Raw genomic sequence first — 22,403 nt, forward strand, 5'->3', positions numbered from 1 at the left:
GGATTCAGCAGGTTCACAGATCTATGTACAGCTGGTGAGCCATAACCCATCTCTCACATTGAACAGGAGGTGCAGTTAAACCTATTTCTGATGTGAGATACCTGAGAACAGGAAAGACAATTTGTGAAGGCAATGAGTCACTCAGTGAGAGACAGCCTTTTCCTTGCCTTCCCAGATAATTGTGAGCAGAGTAGAGATACTCTGGCTTGGAAAGGCTTTGAGCAAGTCTCCCAAGTGGTGGCAGACCTAGAAACCTTGAGCAAAAAACTTAACCCCTGCAATTAAGGAGCTTTGCTGTGTTTAGCAGAAAAGGATGTTGCATGTGTTGTCTTTGAGCAGTCACCACAGAATATACTGAATTCGTAGCATCCATCTCACCTCCCCATGAAACAATCCATCAAGTGTTGACTAAATTCTGTGGCTGCAGAACTTAAGTGAGCTTTCTTTCCACATAAGTAGGAAAAACATCTCTTGTTGTGTGCCCAAAGGAAGCCCACAGTCACTTGCTTTTGTTTGCTTGTGTTGTTTCTGTGATCTAGTGTGACACACGGCAGAACTGCAAAAAAACCTCTCTTATTGGCTAGGAAAGAAGTGAAGTAGCAACAAGGAGGTTCAATATGTCTGGGTAAGACAAAAGTACAAATCTGAGACAATTGCAACAAAACATTCCAGTCTGGAAGCAGAAGGTTCATTTCTGATGTCAAAAGCTTCATCTCCCCAAGAGACAGGTAGCAAGAAAGAATCTGAAGTGAAAAATTATCCTTGGCCGATTGCAATGATATTTCTGAATTACCCACCATTCCCAAGCCCTTGGATCCAAGGCCTTCACATATATATAGTAATTTTTACAGATGTCTTTGGGGGAGTGACTGAGTTGAGACACTGAAAAAGGCTGTAATTTAGAAGGAATTGTGACTCTGTGTTCTGAGAAGATTAATATCAGTGTTTGCTAATTTAAAAAGAAAAAAAAAAAAAGATATTCCAGATACTGTATCACTGGCTTTTTAAAAATCAGAATACAGACAATTATAGAAGCTTTAAAAAAGAAATCTTAAACATGAGACTGTTGGAAGGTATTAGTATTCCAAATCAAATAGTGCCTCATAATCCTTATTAGCCCTTATTCTCTTTCCCCCATATATGCATGCAGATGCTTAACTTCTGCCTACAGATCTGACTTCCTTCCTTATTAAAGGGGGAAAAAAATCCCACATGATCTGCAGAGCACTGCAATACCCAACTAGGTCTCCCAGGAGGAGGTCACTTTTTAGAGATGGGCACTATAGGTACAATTCAGCTTGACTGGAAATCCAGTGTAAGAACTTCAGGCTGACTTGTGGAGCCATGCACTTGTGCAGCTACAGTCATACTGCTCACATATTTATATCAGGGGACATTTCGATCTACAAGCTTCAATCTCCAAGTTGTCCATTGGTTTACCATATCATTGAGTTTGGTCACATCTGTGAATATATAGCAAATTTCAGACCCTCGCTGCAACATTAGGTGGCACAAAACTGAAAAGTGAAATGGAAAAGCTTAAGTGACTGAAAAGACTATGGAGAACTTTTAATATCTGTTTTGTTCTGAGAAGCTGTTATCCAGTGACGACTTATTCTGCAATCATGTCGGATACAACTGATTATATCTGCCCTTCCATATTACATTTGGTAAAAGACAGGAGGGAGAAACAACGGAAAAGAATGAACAGGCAGAATAGCGACCCTGTAAATTTATATGGTGCCTTGCATCCCAATATTACCTACTTCAGGGATCATACTGAGACCCATTAGCAAAAGGCAGATACTCCTGGAGCTAAATATATGTTCATAAATGGAGTGAGAAAGACCAGAGCTTGTTAGAATATCATCAGTCCTGTCAGCAAATAAATTTATGTGATACATACATGCATTAACACAAGCAGGCAGGTAATCACACTCTGTTTCTAGCAAACACAATCCTCAGCTTTCTGGCTAATTATGTCAGCAACAAACCCCCAAACTGTAGACACCGAACACTAGTCTGAATCACATTACAAAATTTTTTGACTTATGGTGGGTCAGGCTGCATGAAGCTTCCTGATCCAAAATACCATTCAGAACTACCTTTTTAATTTTACTATTTCATTTTTAAATATCTTCTTCATTTTCCTATCACCCTTAAAAAACAAAACCAAAAATATAAAACCAAACCAAACACAACCAAACTAAACAAAACAAAAAAATCACACACACAAAACCAGAAAACAAACAAAACCCTAACCATACAAAACCACAAACAAACAAAAAATCCAAAACCCAAACAAACAAAAAAAACCCAACCAAAAAAAACCCACAACCCACCTCCAACTACTATGTGCCTTGCACCTTTTGTCCAGCATAACAGCATCCACCTGAACTGACCTACACTCACCCTTTGGAGAGAAGCCTCCTGCTTTTCTCTAACTTCTGCTGAATGCTGCATGCTGAAGCCAAAACTTCTCAAATGAGAGTGAAATACCCTGTGCAGTTTCTTGCCAAGCCATTAGGTGCTTTGATGGAAAATGTGGAGCAGACTGGGCTGCAGTCAAAAGTCTTCTGACAGTGCTACTGATTTTTGTTAACTCCCTGTTTAGATAGCAAATTTATTACAGATATTAATCAAGCAGCGTTTCACCTGGCTTACTATCATGCTAGATTGTCCTCTTAAGTTTAAGTCCCAGCAGGTGGCTCCCATTTCATATCTATGGGACACAAAATCTTTACTTTTCTGGGCCTTGGGATTCACAGCTCACCTTCCTAGCTGTGGGCTTACTTGCTTTACTGAATAAGAGCAGCAGGATCCATGCAGCTGGCACACTTACTTTAACTCCACATTCACATAAAAACAGTTCCTGACACACACACAGTCACACACACTCACACATCCCTAAGATTATGGACAGATGGGGCAAGAGAGGGATCAGTTCTCAAGGTTTCCTTGTCCTGTGACATGCCTGCTGTGAACTAATATAGCTGCAAATATAATACTCATGTATCAATATCAACCCTTGAATGTGAAAATATGAGACCTAACACCTTGAAATTGTGGGATCACTTCCAATATTTACCTATTTTAAATTTAACAACCTTGGCAGCATCTCCTACAAGAATCACTACCTAGTTTAAAAGATCCCTTGTGAGAAAGAAGCACATATTAACTGCAGGGAAATACTGAAATACTGAAGTCACTTGGCTGCAGTGAAACAGCAGGGGTTTTGGATTTTTTTTTTTTCCAAAGCAAATGATTCTTTTTTTTTTTTTTTTTCTCCTGAGAATGGATTTTTTTCATTGTAGTTATGTCCCTACTATGAAAGGCTTAGCGTTTTAAAGAAACAGTTTAAAGTAATTACATTTCATATGAAAAGAAGAGTTGCATGAAAAAGGGAACTCCCCACTTAAGAAAGTGCATTAGCCCATGAAAAAGATATTTTTATATACGTGTGCATATGTATATATACACATGAATTTCATGAGCTTTATGGAAGAGCTTTAAGGGGTAAGTTGGCTAGAAAGCCCTGAAGCAGCTAGCTTAGCTGAAATGTTGAGGACAAGGACAAATTACAATGGATGAGGGAAGCAGCAGTTGGATTGTCTTCAGAGCAACATATATGTGCAAGGCTACACACATTCAAGAATCTGGGGTGCAAAACTGGTAGGATGTAAAGCTGCACTTTCATTTTTTTTGAACATACTACCAAGCAGCTCTACTTGCAGGTGGTGGAACGCCTCCAGATGTTGCTGTGAGGGCAGCCCTAAGCACATCAGAGAGCATCTCTTCTCCACGCACATTCCCAGAGAGCAGCTGGCAGCTATTTAGTGCAGCTTTTACTGCAAAGGACCCCAGGGAAGTTGGTGCTTCGTACCACAGTGCTTAAGAACGTCAAAGCTTTGCTTGATAGTCCTTTCTTATTGTGCAGAAAGGCCCAGTGTAACTCACAACTGGACTACATCCTCATCCAGCTCCAACCAGTCCTGCACAGGCAGAACAGTTAGTCTTTTTAGCACTATTATTGTTAAGAATAATATTCCTAGGCTGTCTGAGACAGCAGGAAAAGGGGCTTAAGATATCCTTTAAAAGAGATAAGCACACAGATGGCTGCTGGCAGCAGCACTGAGCATCAAAGGGCTTGGAGTGGAGGGGGGGTCAAAACCACGTGAGAGGGAAGTGTATTTGTGGCAGGCACTGTCCCAGAGAGACAGGGCAAAGGAAACATCACAAAATTATTCAGAAATATGATTTCAGGATGTGAGAGCAAAAGGAAGGGAACTATTAGGAAATATTGACTTGCACAGGAGAGAGGCCACAAAAACTTAGTGTCAGAAATGGCACAGAAGCTTCTGAGTGGGTCAGGGAGGGCAGCTGCTGAAGACAAGAAAGCCATGGTGGAAATCTCTTCAACCATGCCAAGCTGGGAAGAAACAAACAGAGCCATTATATGCTCGTGAGTTAGTCTAAAATAGTGTTAAACTGAGAACCTAAGGTAAACTGGGGGGTGAATCAGAGAGTGCACTGGTGAAATGCTCCTGAGATGCACAGCTGAGACCCTGAGGTGACCTAGATGCCTACGTTACAGTCCTGCTAATCTCTGCTGCATCTCTCCTGACCACACTGAATGCTGTGCTGACAATCTGAGCTTACTGAGGGACCGAGAAGTTTTCTCTGGAAATATTAAGAGTATCATTAACCTCTTTTGCTACCATGAGCTCGAAGCTGGCTTATCCAAAGGCCTAACACCCCCTTCCCATCCACTCCCTGCCCCACCGCACACATGCAGAATTTTGACCCTTGAATCCCTTTCCACCATTTCCCTTAACTCTTCCCACCTTTCAAGTCACACCAAGTCTTATCACTCTGCCAGAAGCAACAACCCAGCTCCACTGGCAAATAACAGAAGGAAACTCAGCCCAGCCAAGGCATGTGTTTCTTCACTTTTATTCTGTACATTTCCACACAAGTCACAATACAGAAAAAGTGTCCAAAAGGATCAGTAACCAGTTCTTTCGCTGTATACACATTTCCTCCTTCCCCCAGTTTAAAATCTCTTTGTTTAGCAACACAGTGATCAAGATACTTTGTTTAAATAGGAAATGCAAGAAAATCAGGGAAGAAAATACTTTCTCACTTTGTTACAAAAAACCCTCCCTCCTCCTGTATTCCTCTTCACTGCTAATTACCTGGACCCTGATTCTCTGTTAAACATATAGCTTCATTTCATGGGTGCTGCTGCATGCCTTGGATTCCTTTTGCCAGCTGGCAGCCTCACGATGCGCAGCACGGGGCATTATGCATGGGGTCAGGCAGCATAAAATAGCCCTTTGTGATATTATTACACTTCCTGGAACAGATGTGGGTTCAGATAATAGGATATGTACAAATACTGGAACTCTGGATGCCCATGAAATGGTGGCTGAATATGCACATTTGTTATTTGGTTTTACTGCTCTGTTCAGGGGACTAAACACATTATGAAATGGTCCTGAATCTGACTTCTGTCACATCTGGGTTCACCTGGAATGAATTCAGTGCAGAAGAGATCAGGATCTGGCATTTATCCTTCCTCCATCTTCTCCAGGAAATAGCAAGTAAATATCCACTATATAGCCCAATGGAAATTCAGCCTTTCCATCATGAGTCTTCTCATCACCATCCCACATGACGATGTCCCCTTCTTAGGCTTGTTCCTTTTTGCAGGAAACACCTCCAGTTCCCTAGCTCTTAACTAACTGTTGTCCTCATTCTGTATCAATTTTCATCTCTCATTTGCCAAGTGGCCAGTGTGGAGGCCAGAGAGTCTGCTCCCTCAGATGTTTGGCTTCATTCCCCAGAAACCTTTTGCATCAAAAGATTCAAGTGATGATTTCTGGGCTGTTGGAAAAGATACTGTGATACCTCAATAATAGGGCAGAGGTGACAAAAAGAAGTATTTCTGAGACAGGCTCTCCCAAGTGAAACACTCTGTTCTCAATGAATGGAACGATGGAATACAACTGCTCTAAAATTCAGCAAAATATCATACTCTGGAGGGAGGGCAACAACCTGAATGCTTTCATTGACTGGAAGTATCACCTGAGTTAAAATTTTTAATACAAGATAGCTCAAACATGGAAATCAAGCATGAGAATTCCAGACAAGCTCATTAGAAACTTGTCATCCTCCAACACTCTTTACTCAGTTTAAGCCAGCTAAACTAAAAAAACAAAACAAAACAAAACAAAACAAAAAAACACCAACCCCCGCCAAAAAAGCATAAGACAGGACTACTCCCACTGTCCTTCAAAAAAAAGTTTCAAAAGAAGCAGGATACTGTATGGGAGCAGCATTACAAGGCACAACAAAAACCTCATAAATAGTTAATATATAGCAGTTTTTGGCCTCACAACACAAAGCACCTTACCTATGAGTGCATGGGGAGGTGATATTATCCCCATCTTACAGGTAAGGAAACTGAGGCACAAGAAGGTTAAATGACTTACCTAAACTGACTCAATGACAGTTGCAGGAATAAAACCTCAACACCTTGATTTGCTACCTTCTGATCTATCCCTTTGGCCACAGTATTTTCAGCGAGATGTGCTGATGAATTACAACACACGACAAGTGCTTTCCCTATCCTGCGACACAACCTTGTGACGCACGGTTAGTCTTGTAAACTATCATAAAACAGAAACATATAATTAAACGGAGCGATCATTTTTTTGCATAACCGTTATATTTTGCAATAAAACCACAGGTCAGTTCTTGCTCAGAATAAGTCCCCACTGAGCTGCCACTGACAGTCTCATAAACCAGCTTCAGTCCTTACGTACATTGCATCTTCATTAGCACACGCAGCTCGATGAGAATTTGTGTCCATAGGAAAAGCATGCTTCCCCACAACATATCTTGATTTGTCCCAGTGCAAGGCTGCAAAGCCATAGCTGTTCTAATAAGCTGTGCAGAAGCAAAGCAGCAATAACACTGCCACAAAAGCAGGCCTGTAGTTTGCAGCAAAATGTTCTGCTCACTGACTCAGAGAGGACACTGAAACCTCCATGGACTGCCAGAAGGTTTGTGTGGGAGATGCAGAACGCGAGTTCTCAGCTATATCATTGGCTAGACTTTCCAATATCTTTCAAAGGCCTCCTGCTTTCAAAAGCCAGCTGCATGCAAAATGACTGGCACAGGGTTTACAGCACAAAATAATACGAGCAGAAGAAAAATAACCTTCATTTCCCACTGTGAAAGCACATTTCACCTTGTGGAGATTTCTACAGAGAAACGCTGGCAGTCGTATTCCACGTTCCCCTCCCCAGTGCACTGCACCCTGACGGGCCAGCGGCCAAGTCTGGCAGCTCCGAAGTCCATTTGGGTAGGGATTTTAACCCTTGATTATTTCATTTTCCAACAGAGTTACAGGACACAAAGCATATGCAACCCACAGTGTGTGGGCGGCTAGATGGTACCCATTACAAAGGGCAATCCCACACCAACCACTCTGAGAGGAAACCAGGCAGGAATCCCCATCCTGGGGCTGCCTTCTGCCCCAGCACCTGGAAAGAAACAAAAAGAGCTTGGAAGAGCCCTTAAGAAAGGAAGGTAGCTCTGATAGGCTCACTGATATCTGTATGTATTTTACAACTCCATCTGGCACATGGTGGGCTGTCTGGAAGATGTAGCCTCCAAAGAGACATTACTTTTGCCGGTACGGCAATAGATGGATCTTTCTGTAAGTAAGGCACCCTCCCTTTCCCTTACCACAGATCTGAGAGGTGCAGCAGTAAGCTCAAGAAAGACAAAGCTCCCAAGAGCTGCTTAGTGCTTTGAAGGCTCAGCCACTGATTTTCTTTCCTTCAAAGCTGTTGCATGATCAAAGGAGGCAGATGGAGGAGGATCACTCTGCAGCGACATATAAATGGAACAAAAACTCTGATAAGCCTCTGCCATCTCCCTGTGATTTTTCTAAGATCCGTGCTGAGCAGAAAACTGTACAGTAGCAGGGCCAGCCATCTTGCACAAGAGACCAGCATGCTTGCTTACCAGTTGGAAGCAGCTGTCACTTCTCACAAGTACATCATGGAGGGACATCACCACATTTGCCCAGGCAAAGATTATTTAACAGGAAAATTGCAAAGGGAAGGAACATGAGTGTAAACAAAAAAAAACCAAACAAAAAACCCCAAACAAACAAACAACAAACAAAAAAACCCAACAAACAAACAAACAAGGTTTTTTTTTTTCCCCCCTACTGATATTAAGGCTAAGTCTTGGAAAGGTTGAAAACAATGCCTCAGGTGTGAAATACCCAAGTCTATCATGCTTCCCATCTGCTTAATCCTGAGACATTATAGCTACCCTCAGAGGTACCTTTAGTGCTGTAGGTCCAACTCATCCCTAGTACAGCAGAATTTCAGCATTTCCTACCCATGGCTGGGCATGGTCAGAGGACATCCAACCGTCCGTGACTCTGGTGAAACAGAAGTGTCACAGAGGCAAGCATACGAGCAGCATTTTGATATTTCCAGTAAAAAACTAAGGTAGCATGAGCTAGCGGGGGGGGAAAAAAAAAAAAAAGAGATGACTGAAGACTAAAGTCTTTTGTAAGGAAGGTCTGAAAAGGACAGAGCAAAAAAAAAGGAAGGAAAAGCAAAGAGCATTTAAGATTATTTTAAATCAAATTTAAATTTAAATAAAATTATGTTCCATTTCCTTCCTGCCACTAGCTGCCATAAAGCTCACTTTTTTTCTTAGCTTTGAGATGAATGTACTGCTCCCACATCCCATAGAGATAAGGACACTTACAACAGTGGCAAGACCACAGGAGAAAACAACTCACAGCTGCACTCATCTGCTATTGAAAAAAGCACATCAACAATACTTTTCTCATTCTGCTCAAGAAAAAAAGCTAATCCTGGGAAAATTGCTGAAGCAGGGGACAGAGAAGAGGGAAGACAGCTATTTGCTTTGTGACCTGTAGCAATAATTTATTCTGATGTGGCATTATTTCCTTTCTTTTGGAAGCAAAACCTCTGGTATGGCTAAGGAGCAGGGAGAGGCGTCATGGCACAACTTAGGGCTCTTGTCTCATTTTGTGAAGCCTCAAGATTTGCAAATAGAAGGCTGTGCCTCCCTAGCCTGTGTGGGCAGGAATGGGATAGCACTCACAGATGGATGACATAAATATTGAGAGCAGTGTGCTTGGAGAAGAAATGCACCCAGCTCACTTTGTTAAAAGTGGGTACATCTGAATATGGTACATAATTACTCATTACGGTGATATTCAATAGCTAACATTACAACTCCTTACCCAGAAAATCGCAGTACTTATAGAAACCATCCTGTAGGGTTCCTATTCTCAGGGGCCAGCTTAGCTTTGCTTTTCTAATTTTGCCTTCTTTTTTTGTGTGAATGTCATACAAGGAAAAAAGTTCTAGAAAAGTGGGACTCTCTATTAGAGTCTAATTAGCCAAGCAGAAATCACTCATGTCTGCTGCATTAAGCTCAAGAGCTTCTTGAGCTTCTTCTCCATACCTACAAACCTAACTGGTTCCTACATTTCCTATACAGGATCTACATTCCTGAATATGTGTAGGAACAGGGGCTGTCTTCTCCATCTGCTTGGCCACAGGCTGAGGAAAAAATGATAACTGAAGGTCATTAAGGCAGTTGGAACCTGAAGGCCATTTTTCTCGTTAAAATAAAGTGTAACACTAAGAAATGAGTTGCTACTGTGGTTCATGCATTAGTAGTTGGATAATTGCTGCAGCACTTGTCATAATGGAGCACTGGATTGCCATCGTGCACATGTGGCTGAGTGGTAGGTTACACATCAAGCAGCCTCTTAGACAGGGACTAATTGAAGAGCCAGGTGTTATGCTTCACCAGCAGAAGGAGGCTGGCTCTAGATGAAGTAATTACATATGTAGTACTATATTGCTAAAAGAAGTAGTGCTTATTTCTTGCATGACAAAATGCTAAAGCTTCTATGTACTGTGTATATGAATGCTGGAGCTGTTAACATATTGGCGAACTCTGAAATCGCATTCTGAAATCATGGTTCTGTTTCTAGTGGGTAAGGGCAAAATAATAGAAGAAAATATGCATTTTGCTTTCTCAGGTATTCACCTTCTTGTATGTACGTATCAAGAGAATTACTGCTGTCTTAGATTCCCAAAATCTCCTCCATGTAGGGGATCCAGGAGCAGAAGCTGACTGCTTTTAAAGGTCTAAGCATCATATTATTTCATGAATTATAGATGTGTTTATGTTGAAACAAATGTTTTTGTTGCAAGGCTTCCCTCTGCTTGGGCTTTAGAAGCTGTCACGTGCTACATTAGAATGAGAGGGTTTTTAAAATGAGCTGTGCGTCTTCCTCACTCTGGGTAACTAGATACATGTGTACTGCATAGGATAGATTGTCCTCTTTTTTTTCTCTTTTTTTTTTTCTTAAAAAAAAAAGCAGTCTGAGAAACAAGAAACTGCAGCTGAGACTGGAATGTGGCACCTTATAAATAAGACCGGAGACAAGATGCACTCTGATGGCTGAATACAGTAAGGTTATTCAGCTCTAAGCCTGCTTAATCACTGAAGTCAAATGTATTGAATTTACTAGTGTGATCAAGGCCTGAGGGAGGGAATTTTCCCCTTTTACAGGAAGAGCACCATCCATGGGCCGGGAAATCCCTTGGCCAAGGTGTGAAGTGTTGCTCCAGTGCACATGTACAAGGGACAAGAGAATGCCACTCTCTGTGGGCACCACCATGGGCAGCAGTGCTAGAAACATGCTGGGGAGGGCAAGGGAGGCCCCTGACCTCCGGTACCTCCAGAGGATCTTCAAGTAGGCAGTCCAGAGAAGCATGGTACCGTGGCACAACTTGGACTACGCTTAGCCATGGTCACCGCTTACACTACTACATAGTCCATCTCTCCCAAGCCAACCTTTACATAGAAGTAGAAGTGAGAAAAGCTGCCCAAGTACATGGCCTACTTTTGGTCAGCCCAAGCCAAGTGCTGAGCGGCTGCAGTCTGCCTGCATTGGTAACTCCTCCACAAAGGCTGAGACATCCTGACTCCTCTATATATACTGTTCGCCCCAAGAAGTAGGTGCAGGGCTGGTTTATAGCTCCCCTTGAGGCATTTCCACAGTGCAGTCATGAGCTGCATCCTGCCCTTCCAAAGGGGGTTAAAGCACTGCAGCTCAGTACACATCCTCCATGTAAAATTCCGATCTTCGTCAGTATGCTAGCAAGTCATTTTTAGCACATTACTGAGTTGCTGTTGCAATCAACACATTTTGTCAGGCAGATTGTGGGATTTTAAAGCTGTAGCCATCCATTACTAAGAAAAATAGTTGCCTGCACTGTTGTTACGAAAGCAAAATGAGAAGATGAATACCACAGCAAACCCTGTAATGCTGTGTTCTATAGATTTACAGGTATCCAGAAAGGCATAGGTATATTATAAGCTGTTTCCAGGGCTGCCGAAATGACTGAAGATACTCATATTTGATGCTTTAGATAAATTAGGAAGCTAATAGCCCAATGTTGCTTTGGCGCAGATTCAGCAATGAGAATAAAGGGAGGAAATAATGTCTGATGAATGGAAAATAACAGGTATAAAGGAGATAGAAATGTTAGTTTCAATACTTCTCCATGGATGTTAGTCTGGTGCAAAAGAAGCAAAAAGTAGGGGAAAGAAAATGACAGACTTCAAATGGATCAGCACGAGGAACTGCTTCTTTCTTGGAGTATATGGACTGCAAGGACAGAATTGTCCTTGGAGTGTTTTCAAGGCACCCAAATTCCCAGCATGCCCACGCATTTCTTGAGTACCATGAAATTCCCAGCAAGCTTAAGGCTACCGATGTACCTTGCCCATTTCATAGCTTTTGCTCGAAGTCATCGTCTCAACATGCTTTTGATATACTGGAAGGGTTAACACATAAGCATATGCTCATGAGGCATCTGGGATGGCTAAAAGGAAAATAGCCACCTTCTAGGTGAGGTTGTGTGTTAGTGACTTTCACTACCACGTGTGTCACTGTCATAGCAAAGACAAAGACAAAAAAAAGCAAAAGAGGCCATTAAATACTACTCAAACAAACTTCCCGTGGCCACACCACCAGAAAAACCATGTGTCCCATCTACTCATCAACAACACCAGATCTGCAAATACAGATGGGAAGATCCATCGCAACAAAACATCAATTTCTCTCTATTTTCTTTATGTCTATGGTGCTTCCATATGACAGTCCTCATGTAGCAGGTGACATCTCATGTAGTCTGAATCCAGGCTACAGCACCATGAGTTGAGATTGAGCAATTCTGCTGCTTCTGGGAAGAAGCAAGGATGACAAGTGTCAGTAAAAATATCTACAGACATCTTAAGTGCTAAAACACAGGCAAGCCATCACGTGAAACGGGGAAAGAGACACTGGAGTCTGAGGCCTGTTTTGTAACAGGCAAAATTGGCCTTAACTCATGACTTACTTGAGTCACTCAGCCTCACATCTCAAAATATTGAGGGATGCTATAATTCGTGAGAAATGTATGACATTATAATGTTTTGGATAACACATAAAGATACTTCTAGCATTGGAACATGAAATAAGAGTAACTGATGCTATTAAGTAACAAAAGTTTATTTTATTAACATTATAAATATTTTCTTTCCCTCCATTTAACTCCAAAATGAGAAAATAAAGCCAATACAATGGAACAATTCAGGAGTTCCTCAGTTCTACTGAAAAGGGTCCCCTTTAATGATAAATTAAAATGGGAAGTGACATTTGGTCGGTCCAGCAACCTCAATAGTTGAGCATTCCTAGGTACTTTGTCGTTCAAATGGCACAATTCCAAGTGCGTGCACACATATGTATGTGTCTATATATATGCATACTGATACTTATAAATATACATATATATAGTAATATGCACACATAAATACATATAGCCACTGAACAGACATTTTGGGTAAACAAAAATGTTTTGCACGCCATTTAAGTGGGTTCCCAGTTGCACACTGAAATTTGGGCCCTGCATGGCACAGGCACAATGATACTGTACTAAGCCAGACCCCCAAGTGCTCAAGAGACTCAATACGTACGTGTCACTGTCCACTGCTGCAGAGTCTGCCTGCTTCTGGAGGCTGTCCAAAATCAAGAATCTTATCTCCCTTGAAAAGAGGTAAGGAATAATCCTGCAGCATCCTGGTCCCAAACTCTTTCCCTCAGTGAACCAACTTCTGATATCCCTGGCCATGTGTGAGCCATTGCAGAAAACAATATACATGCTGTTATCTAGAATCACAATACATCGCCAGTATCTAAAGCATTATGTTTGCAGTGCTTTGGGACACCTTGATATTAAAGGCACTACACAGAGCCAGCTTCCGTCCTATCTCCAGTGCTGAGGTTTATTTTCATCATAGAGCAACTGCCTCCTACTGAGCAGGCAGCACGGGCAGCTTTCCAGAGGCACAACAGGCTCACTCTTGATCATAGCATCGTCCTCCAGCTGCTGGCGAAAAAGGCAAGCCAGACTGTCTCATGTGCTCTAAGCTCCTTTGAGCAGTCCAAATGGCACAAAGGAGCTCAGGAAATCTGTCTGTCCTGCCAAGCTCCCCCAGAGCCAGCCCCTGCTGCAGTCACCCCTGGGCATGAGGGACATCTCACTGAGGAGAAGACCACTGAGGACTGACAAGGACCAGACCCAGCTCCTTTATAATTCACATGTAGCCTCTGGAAGCTATCTGTGATTACAGAAAGCCTTCACTGCTCCACCTGCTTCATGGGACTAAATGACCAGGGAAGTGCAATGAGCTGACAGTCCTCTGCTCAGGCACCAGTCCGGCCTCAGCACAGGACAGAACCAAACCCCTGGTGTCATTGAAGCTTCCTCCTTTCCTCACATGAGTAAAACAAAGCAAAAAGATAAAACTGATAATAATATAGTTCTTATTTTTGTCAAATATATAGAAGTATTACAGTAACATCTTTCCTCACAGCTGGGAAATGATGCAAGGCCTACCATGAAACCACAGCATTAGGATCTTCCTTGTGGAAATTTCACATATACCAAAATTACACTCTGATTTTTTATTTTAACAGTTGCCAAATTCTGTTCTAATATACATACATACTGACCTTTGCCACAAGCCCCTGGATGATTATCAAGGGAAGGAATTTGGCTTTCACATTTTATTTTTTAAACAAGAAAGGTAAGGACAGAAAACAACACAAAATACATTTCATGTCGCCATTGATCTATAGATTACAAATATATATAGTTTCCTTCCAGAGGAAGAAACACTAAAGAAGCATTTTGCTCATATCAAATGAACTTTCAAAAAGAGAAAAAAATAAGAATGATTTAAAAAAATCAGCTCCTCCCTCTCTACCACAACAATCACTCTTGTTTTGTTTTGTTTAAAAAAAAAAAAAAAAAGAAAAAGATTGCATTCATTTCCACAATGTCTACCAAGGAAGAAAAACTTATCTGGATAATGACCTGAGTTATTTTCATGGTTTTCAAACTGCATGTAATCTTGATGATTGCCATCTACCAGAGACCTATACCTAGCAAGGCGCATGAAAACAAACACCGGTAGATCTTTCAAAACAAACAACAAAGCAAAATTCAATAATCTATTGCAAGAATTATGTCAAAAGTGGGCTGTGAGTGTCTTCAGGGAACTGGTCAGACGAAGTGGAAGTGGAAGCTCTGCTGTTTCTAGCAGCTGAGTTATCTATAGTGATTGAATCAGAGACTAGTTTGGGTCGGAAGAGACTTTCAAGGGTCATCTAGTCCAACCCCCATGCAATGAGCAGGGACATTTTCAACTAGATCAGGTTGCTCAGAGACCTGTCCAACCTGGCCTTAAATGTTTCCAGAGATAGGAAAAAACTGAAAGTGAATATTTTGTGTATGCGTGTTTGCTTTCCCCTCTTTTGAGATTACAGTGTGATTACAGTCTCTGAGGTAAGACAGAGAACAGACTAGTACAGAAGACACAGCTGGCCTTTACAGCAGCTAAGAAACTTTACATTTCCAAGCCTATAGTGAGTAATGAGGCAAAGAGCTGCTGCTTGTCCTTCTCCAGTGGGATAGCCTCTCTGAAACTTTCTTCGCTTGAGGAATCAGATAGCTTACAGGTTCAGCCAAAGAAGGTTTTCCTTTTCCAAATGGGACCAGGTGGTGCTCGTTTGTTTGTTGACGGCAGCAAACCTAGGCTGATCTTCTTCCTAAATCTGGCCATTACACAAAGGGGACTGGATCCATAAGTAAGTCCATCAGAACCCCCTGCATCTTGCACAGATCTCTCTCCAGTGTAAAATCCATCTTTTCAAAAGTGAAAAAACAGCTATCAACTTTTAGGCAGGCCTGAAACCTGAGCAGAATAGTGTCGGTCATGATACGCACAGTGGTGGCGTGAGAAAACTTACTGGTAACTTTCTGATCTGCCATACAATATCCCATATAACTCCTTTCCATACAAATGAATGTCTCATGAAGATACCATAACCATATACTCAGCAACAATAAGGAGGTTAGGTTTTGTTGTGAGAAAACTCCTCAGTGATTGAGCACTGGGGACACAGCTTCCCAGAGGATGGCAAGGAAGGGAATGCAGCTGGTAAAAACACTGGGGTTTTCATAAGGGCATCCAGAGCTCCTCAGATTTTTTGCTTCTGCCTGACCATTTGTGAAGACTTAACACAGAGATAACAAGTACTATTAAACTTATGAAAAGTGAGGGTAATGGGAGAATAAGAAGAATGAAGGAAACTGTAGGGATGGAGGAGGGCCTAGTTAGATGTTTTAATATCTCAGTTAGTTTGGTTCCCCCACACCCCTTTTCCTCTTTACTTTTTAAAATTTTTTTTCTTTTTTTTTTTTTTAAATAAATTGTGCAGATGAACATGGGAGAAGTTCATGCTACTTGCTGGAAGCAATAAAGGTAAATTTCCGTGGCCCATGGATTCCACAGACCTTTGAGTGTCCCGCCTCATCCATCATGGGCTAACTCATGGAACCTAACTGTTCCGTGGCAAGACTCAGTAGCCCTTAGAAACTGATGGCATGTCCTCAGGTATTTTCCACGACAGTGAGTGACATGTTGATTCCATCAGCTTCTTCCTCACATGATGCCCGAGTGCCTCAGGTGCAGCCTTGTGATTTCCAAGGATCCTCTTTGATATTTTCAGACATCAAACTGCTGTCTCCAGATCCTCGTGGGAAACCATTTGGTAGTTTTGTCGACTGTCCAGGTAGGCAGCTAGATCTGGGTCACCAGCTTGCTGAGCTCTGTCACGAGGGGTTTTACCCTATAACAAAGAAATATGAAGAGGAAGTCTTGTGCTATATATTTAGAAGAACAGATGAAAACGCAACACAGAGAAATCACTGCAAGAAGGATAGAAGCTAGTCTGGAGAATTAACACCAGTTTGTACAACAAATAAGTAAAGTCAAGTTTTTCTATCAGAGTTTAAAGATTTTCAAAGTCCTTGTGTGGTTTAGGACAAATCATGCAGTTCTGCAACGACATGCTATTTGATACATCACACAGAAGTGCTCACATGCTGGAAGGAACTGATTTTTCATTCTAGGACTACAATCCCTGTGTGAATGAATATGATGCACAGTGCTCTAGCTAACACTTGAAAGTGCACTTCACAGACTACACACTTTGCCCAGGATGTGCAGAGAGAGATGCCCGACATTGAGAGGAGTTCAACATGTCTCATTCTATCTCAGGTATAAATCATTTTTCAGTGTATCAATTTGCTACTCTGTTATCTGATCTACCTTATGAGCACTGTTAAATTGGAGCATAAGTCTTGATCCTAAACTATGAAAAAATATTGGAATAACGTTATTGTATCTACACAAAACCACTCCTGCTCCTTGGATTTCTCTGCAGATGAAGATAAACAAGTCAGAAGCCACTTGTCTGGATTTCAGCTGTTGCAGAAAGTATCTTTCGCAACGTACAGTACTCTTATCTGAAAAAAAGATGATCTCCATCCCCCCCTTACAGGCTACCCCATACAGCATAACATGGTAGGAATTGTTTTTAATTGTCTTGCTGCAGCAAAGGTGCTTCTGATTCTGGAACCCAGAGATCTCAGCTGCTGACCACAGGATGTTTATGTTCAGAAATGCCAGAAGGGCAATTTCTGGACCATGTTCCCAAGTGATCAGATTGTTGTGTTGACAGAATATTCCTAGGGTTTAATTTTGCCCAGACATCTTTCTCAGCCAAGTGTACACTGAACGAGGGTTGTGGTGTCGCATCAGTGAGCATAGGGGTGAAGGCAAAAGAAAATGGTTAGCCATCCTCACAAAGCAAGTCAGACACAATAATGAAGCCTCACAGATGCTATACAATCACAAACCACAGCTCCTCTAGGTGGTCCTTGCCCACAGGCCTCTCTTTTGACTACACAGGAGAAGGATGCTGCTGTGCCGTGGAGGTGCCTCATTCACACCCAATGCACTGAATAGTTTGAGGCCAGGCTCTCACTATGATGAAGATGACCCATGTTGAGAACTGAAGTGTCTTGTACTTGTTTAAATCAATACAGTTTTCTAAATAAAAATGGCATGTTTAAAAAGAGCTGCTCTTGGCACACACAAGGAAGCCTCGATCATACACACAGCAGGGACCGATGCTGCTCTGTCTCACTTGGCTACAGTATTTTATAACTCGTTGACAAAGCTGGGTTACCTTGGAGTCTGTCTTTCTCAGAGAGGCTCCCGCATCCACCAGGAGCTGGCAGATGGCTCGATGGCGCTGGCAGGCTGCCTTATGTAATGCTGTCTCACCCCTAGATCAAAGTACAGAAACCAGCAGTGAGACACATCACACGAATGTACATTTATGAAGCATGAGGTGCAAAGGAAAGACAGAGAAGGATGCTGTATTTCTGCGAGGTTCCCTCTTGCTGGCAGAGGCAGACTTGTGCACTCTCTCCCTTAGCATCTACATCCTTTGACTCGGTAGGAAAGCCTGCAATGCACAAATAGCAGACGAAGAACTTCTGAGAGGTGGGAAAGAAACATGCACGGGTTTTATGCGTTCAAAGGACCGATCACCACATTCTCATTCAACCACCAGTTCTGCTAACTGTTGAAAAATCAAACCAGCCACCTTCTTACTTCACAGCAGGCAAAAGAGAAATAGTGTTTGTTTTTTCCTTTATTTCTTTCCTCAGCTTCATTCTGGGATGCACCATTGAAAAATCCTGCCCATCAAAGCCATGACTGGTGCACTTGCTGCCCTAGTTCCAATACCCTGCTCTCTTGTACGTACGAGACCAAGGGCTGTGGTTTTTGTTTTCCACTGCTGGCCTGGTTAGTTACTGGGGAAGCTTTTCAAGAGACAAGGCTGTGTAGTTGGAACAGATTTATTGCAAAGCTCTTTACTCGGACTGGGTCTACACGTAACAGTATTCTGAGATGGACTGGAGTAATGAGGTTAAATAAATCTATCTAGATTAGCCTAAGAAGAGGAGGAAAGTATGCTTTGAGTGGGTTAAAAAGGTGTCCTTAATACTAGTGTCCAACAAATGAGGCCATTACATAACTTCCAAAATAGTCCAAGAAAGACGCAGTAGGAAAAACCTTGCACCTACCTACCAGAAAGTGAGAGTGCGTAAAGGAATTTCAACCTCAGTCCACAGCAGGGCATGTTGAAATATTAATAGGCACCCTTGTAATTAATCTGACTCTGCTGCATGAGAACTAGATTCAGAATGGGACACTATCTGATTTCCCCCTGAGGATCAAAAGAGAAATTCATGCTGTCAGTTACGGCTTGAACCTTCTCTTTTAAGAGTTAATGGTAGAAGGACCTTTGTAAAAGGAAGCCCTCACAGCTTGCACTTTATTTATGTGGCTGTGCTATGCTCCTGGATGAAGAGAAATGTGCAGTCCATCCAGACTCCGTCACCTCCACACTGCACCTTATGCAGAACCTTTTTTGTGTTCTCCATTAGCAGAGGAGAGCACTATCAGATGAGGAATGGTAGATTTATACCCCATGAGAAAGGCTACTTTTGCTTCCCATATATTCAATATAATTCTCAGGATTACTTGTACTTCCCTTATGTACTCCTTGTGACATCTTGATTATATAACAAGACATAGAGCAATTGGTAATTGGAAAGTCTCTTTTTATGTAAAAACAGAGGTGATCATGGTTCTAACTACTTCAGATAAACCTTCGACTGCACAGGTTGTGGCCACTTGGGACAGATAAGGCAAAGTACACTGATAGAACCAAGAAGTGATTGAAGAAAAGGTGTAGAGTAAGAAAAGTAATTTCCTGATTTCTGGAATTTACCCTTCAGGTTGCTTCCTCAATAACTGGATTCTGGAAACATCATAGCACAATACAAGACTTGTATTCCTCTAGAAAGGTTAAGGCTGCATGGGCAGTAATAGAGAGAAAGTGCTTCTCAAAGTTCGAGAAACATTTGGTTTAGTCCAAAAAGCCACATATAAGGTGGTTGCTGTTTGGGTTTAGGGGGATTTTTGTTTACTTTTTTGATCTTGAAGAGATGCGTCTTTTACAGGCTCTTTTATTAGAAAGTTTGCACTTGAAAAATAAGAGAGGTCTGCTAGGGTAATGCTCATAATGTGAAGGGCAGAGTAGATCATACTTACGTTTCACTGTCTGTCATGTCCAGTAATTCAGATGGACCTGCAAAAGACAGTCAAGATATGTCATACGGCATTTGTCTGCATGATTAAAAGTGTACAACTACCAAGAGAAGATTCCTGGTACAAATATGTAAAAGAAGTTGACTTAAAGCTCAATTTGCACAAATATGCCAAATTTCCAGGTAATACTTCTTTGTTTGAGCCCTTGCACTAGCAAAGTTCTGAATGCGTAGTCACTGCTGGAATGTCAGCACCAGGGAGCAGCTGCCTCTAAATTATACCAGGAATGAATATTCATGGAGTTTATTTTCTCACTCTTCACCTTGCTCAATTAAGTGGTTCACAGAAGTACAGTGCATTGAAAATCCTGATATACTGGAAACCCTGATATATTGCAAGTTAATATCTATTGTTAGTACTAGAGGGAAAATGTCATTAGGAAGTTGAAATTAGCCAAATTCCATCCTGAATGACATCCCTGTGCTACTCCATTTAATAGCATTATACAGAATGTAGATCAGGGTGGAATATTCCCAGCGGTCTTTATATTGATATGCAAATCCTGTACTCTACTGGTTAGCAATGATCAGGAAAGTAAGACTAAGAAAAACAGAAAAGATTTTTGTTAAGTGGGAAAAAATAATGCATTTATGCTAATGTTCTTTTGTCCTTGATATTCACTACAGGCAGATGTTTATAGCAGCAAATTCCATCACTGAATTACAGGCTAAGATCTGGATAGCATTTGAAATGAGAAAAACTTTTCCGTTTGCAGTCTGCCTTATACTTCTTCTCTCTACTGCTCTGGAGCATAGTGCCAGATGGTATGGGGCAGTTAGCGAGGGGAACAGTGAAACTTTACAGGAATTTTCCTTCCTGTGCATGAATATTTCTCTTCAGAACACTTTGACTTCGAAATTCAAGAGTTCTCAAGAGCTTACCGCAAATCTCACCTGCAACTGAGGAATTTCACACTGCTTGCTTACAAAGGCCTACACACAACCTCTCTACACTCCTTTCACTCTCAGTGTATGTCAAAATGTATTAGAGCAGCCTGTCTCTCCCTCGCTGCTTCTATTAATACAACATACTCATGCAGTATCATTGGGGACAGCTGGCTGCCTTGGCTCCTGGAGCTGCAAGTAGCTCCTTCACTTCATCGTCTGTCATCATGAGGAAGGGGTGGTCAAAAAAGTACTATGCTTAGTCCCCAGTGCACAGGACATTACGTACCTATCATAGCAGTTCTCCAAACTCATTAGCCACTGTCAATGTTTAAAGAACAGCACCCTGACTCTACCGCCATGCATTCTCATCTCTGCATTGAGTAGCTATGTGTTCACTCCTCCCTATCAAAATGAAGAATCATTCATGACCCCTGAGCACCCACAAGCATGAAGAAGGATACAGGGTGCTAAGCAGGGCCTCTTGTTGAGAGGAAAGATAACGCCTGAGAAACTAAAAAAAAAAAAACACATAGATGAAGAAAAGGACTCCTTTACATCTCCCAGGAGAAAATCATGTCCTCTCAAAAATAGAGGCAATTCCCCACGGTATGCTGCAGTGCCGTGTCCCAGTGATAGGCAACCAGGAATGGCCTGCAGTGTGTTAGAAAAGACACCACCAAGCAAACTATTATTTCTGTTTGTGAATGGGAGAAAGTAGGTTGTGAAGCAAAGATGGAAGAGGGTGACTAGGTTGGCTGCATTGGGCATAGAAGTACTTGCCCTGGTAAGTGGACAAGAATGAAAAAAGGTGTTAAAACATTAGGAGGAAGGATGGAGAGAAGTTAGAAGAATATGACCTGAGACGGAGGAGAAGCTGGGGCAGAGTAAGTGTGGGGAGGTGGAAGGACAAGAGTGAAGGAAAACTGGTCTGGAGCAGGAAGAAACAGCAAGGCTGGGACAGAGGAGTTGAGGACTGAGCGGGCAGCCTGTGAGCACAGACCTTAGGAGGTGCCAGGTACATCCCACCTGTGTGCAAAGGTTGCTCTCCTGGATGCTGTCTCAAATAAAGCATTTAACGGGAGTGGCCCGACTCTGTCCCAGTCATACAGAAGGGCCAGATATTGGGGTTAATCAATCAGCAGCACAACATGGTACAAGGATTCATTTGTTTCATTCTTTCTGACTTACCTCCGAAGCTGAAATGTCCTAACTCACACACAGCCTGAGCTGTGCCCTTTACTTCTTTATTTTATTTTCAGTTGTACTTATCTTAAACCATCTCACGCCCTCCTCTTAATTCCCTTTCCCCTCCTTTTTGGACCTCATTTTTACATCAGTCTCCCTGGCGCTGCCAACCGACCATTCCAAATTCCCCTCTGCCCTGGGACAAAAGCTGCACAGATGTGGAAAGGGCTGGCACTGGGAAAGCTAACAGCACTGTCATCCTGACCCAGCGGGAAGGCGGCTGTTTTACTCTGGGACAAGAGGCAGAGAAAGAAAAGGGGACCAAGGCGCAGAGAGAGAGAGGACAAAATAACCCAATAGAAATCCGGAAGGGAAATGCATGAGTGAGATTTCTATCAAGGAAAACAGCAGGGGGGGAAATAAAAACAAAAGATAGAAATGTGTGGAGAGGTGGAGGGAGGGGAAAAAAAATAAAAACAAAAAAGAGAAAGAGAAAGAGAAAGAGAGAGAGCGACTTGGGGGCTAAAGAATGGCAGGATGGGGCAGGGGGGAAGAAGTTCGCATGAAAGGAGCTGAAAAGCATGACACACTGAGGGGAAGCCCAGCTGA

The 22,403-nt window shown here is 42.1% G+C and overlaps 1 protein-coding gene across 2 annotated transcripts in view; it reads right to left on the minus strand.

The window, feature by feature from the left end:
* Nucleotides 1–13,776: 13,776 nt before the first annotated feature.
* The window catches only part of DGKI (diacylglycerol kinase iota), a 178,196-nt gene continuing 169,569 nt past the window's right edge, over nt 13,777–22,403 (minus strand). For both annotated transcript variants that reach the window (XM_065658069.1, XM_065657275.1), the window contains 3 exons: nt 19,666–19,702; nt 17,726–17,825; nt 13,777–16,321 (listed from right to left, as the gene is read on the minus strand). In XM_065658069.1, coding sequence (XP_065514141.1) covers nt 16,205–16,321; nt 17,726–17,825; nt 19,666–19,702 — 254 coding nt within the window. In that variant the 3' untranslated portion in view covers nt 13,777–16,204. The remainder of the gene's footprint in view (nt 16,322–17,725; nt 17,826–19,665; nt 19,703–22,403) is intronic.

The sequence above is a fragment of the Caloenas nicobarica genome, chromosome 1, assembly GCF_036013445.1.
Source record: "Caloenas nicobarica isolate bCalNic1 chromosome 1, bCalNic1.hap1, whole genome shotgun sequence".
Taxonomy (NCBI): Eukaryota; Metazoa; Chordata; class Aves; order Columbiformes; family Columbidae; genus Caloenas; species Caloenas nicobarica.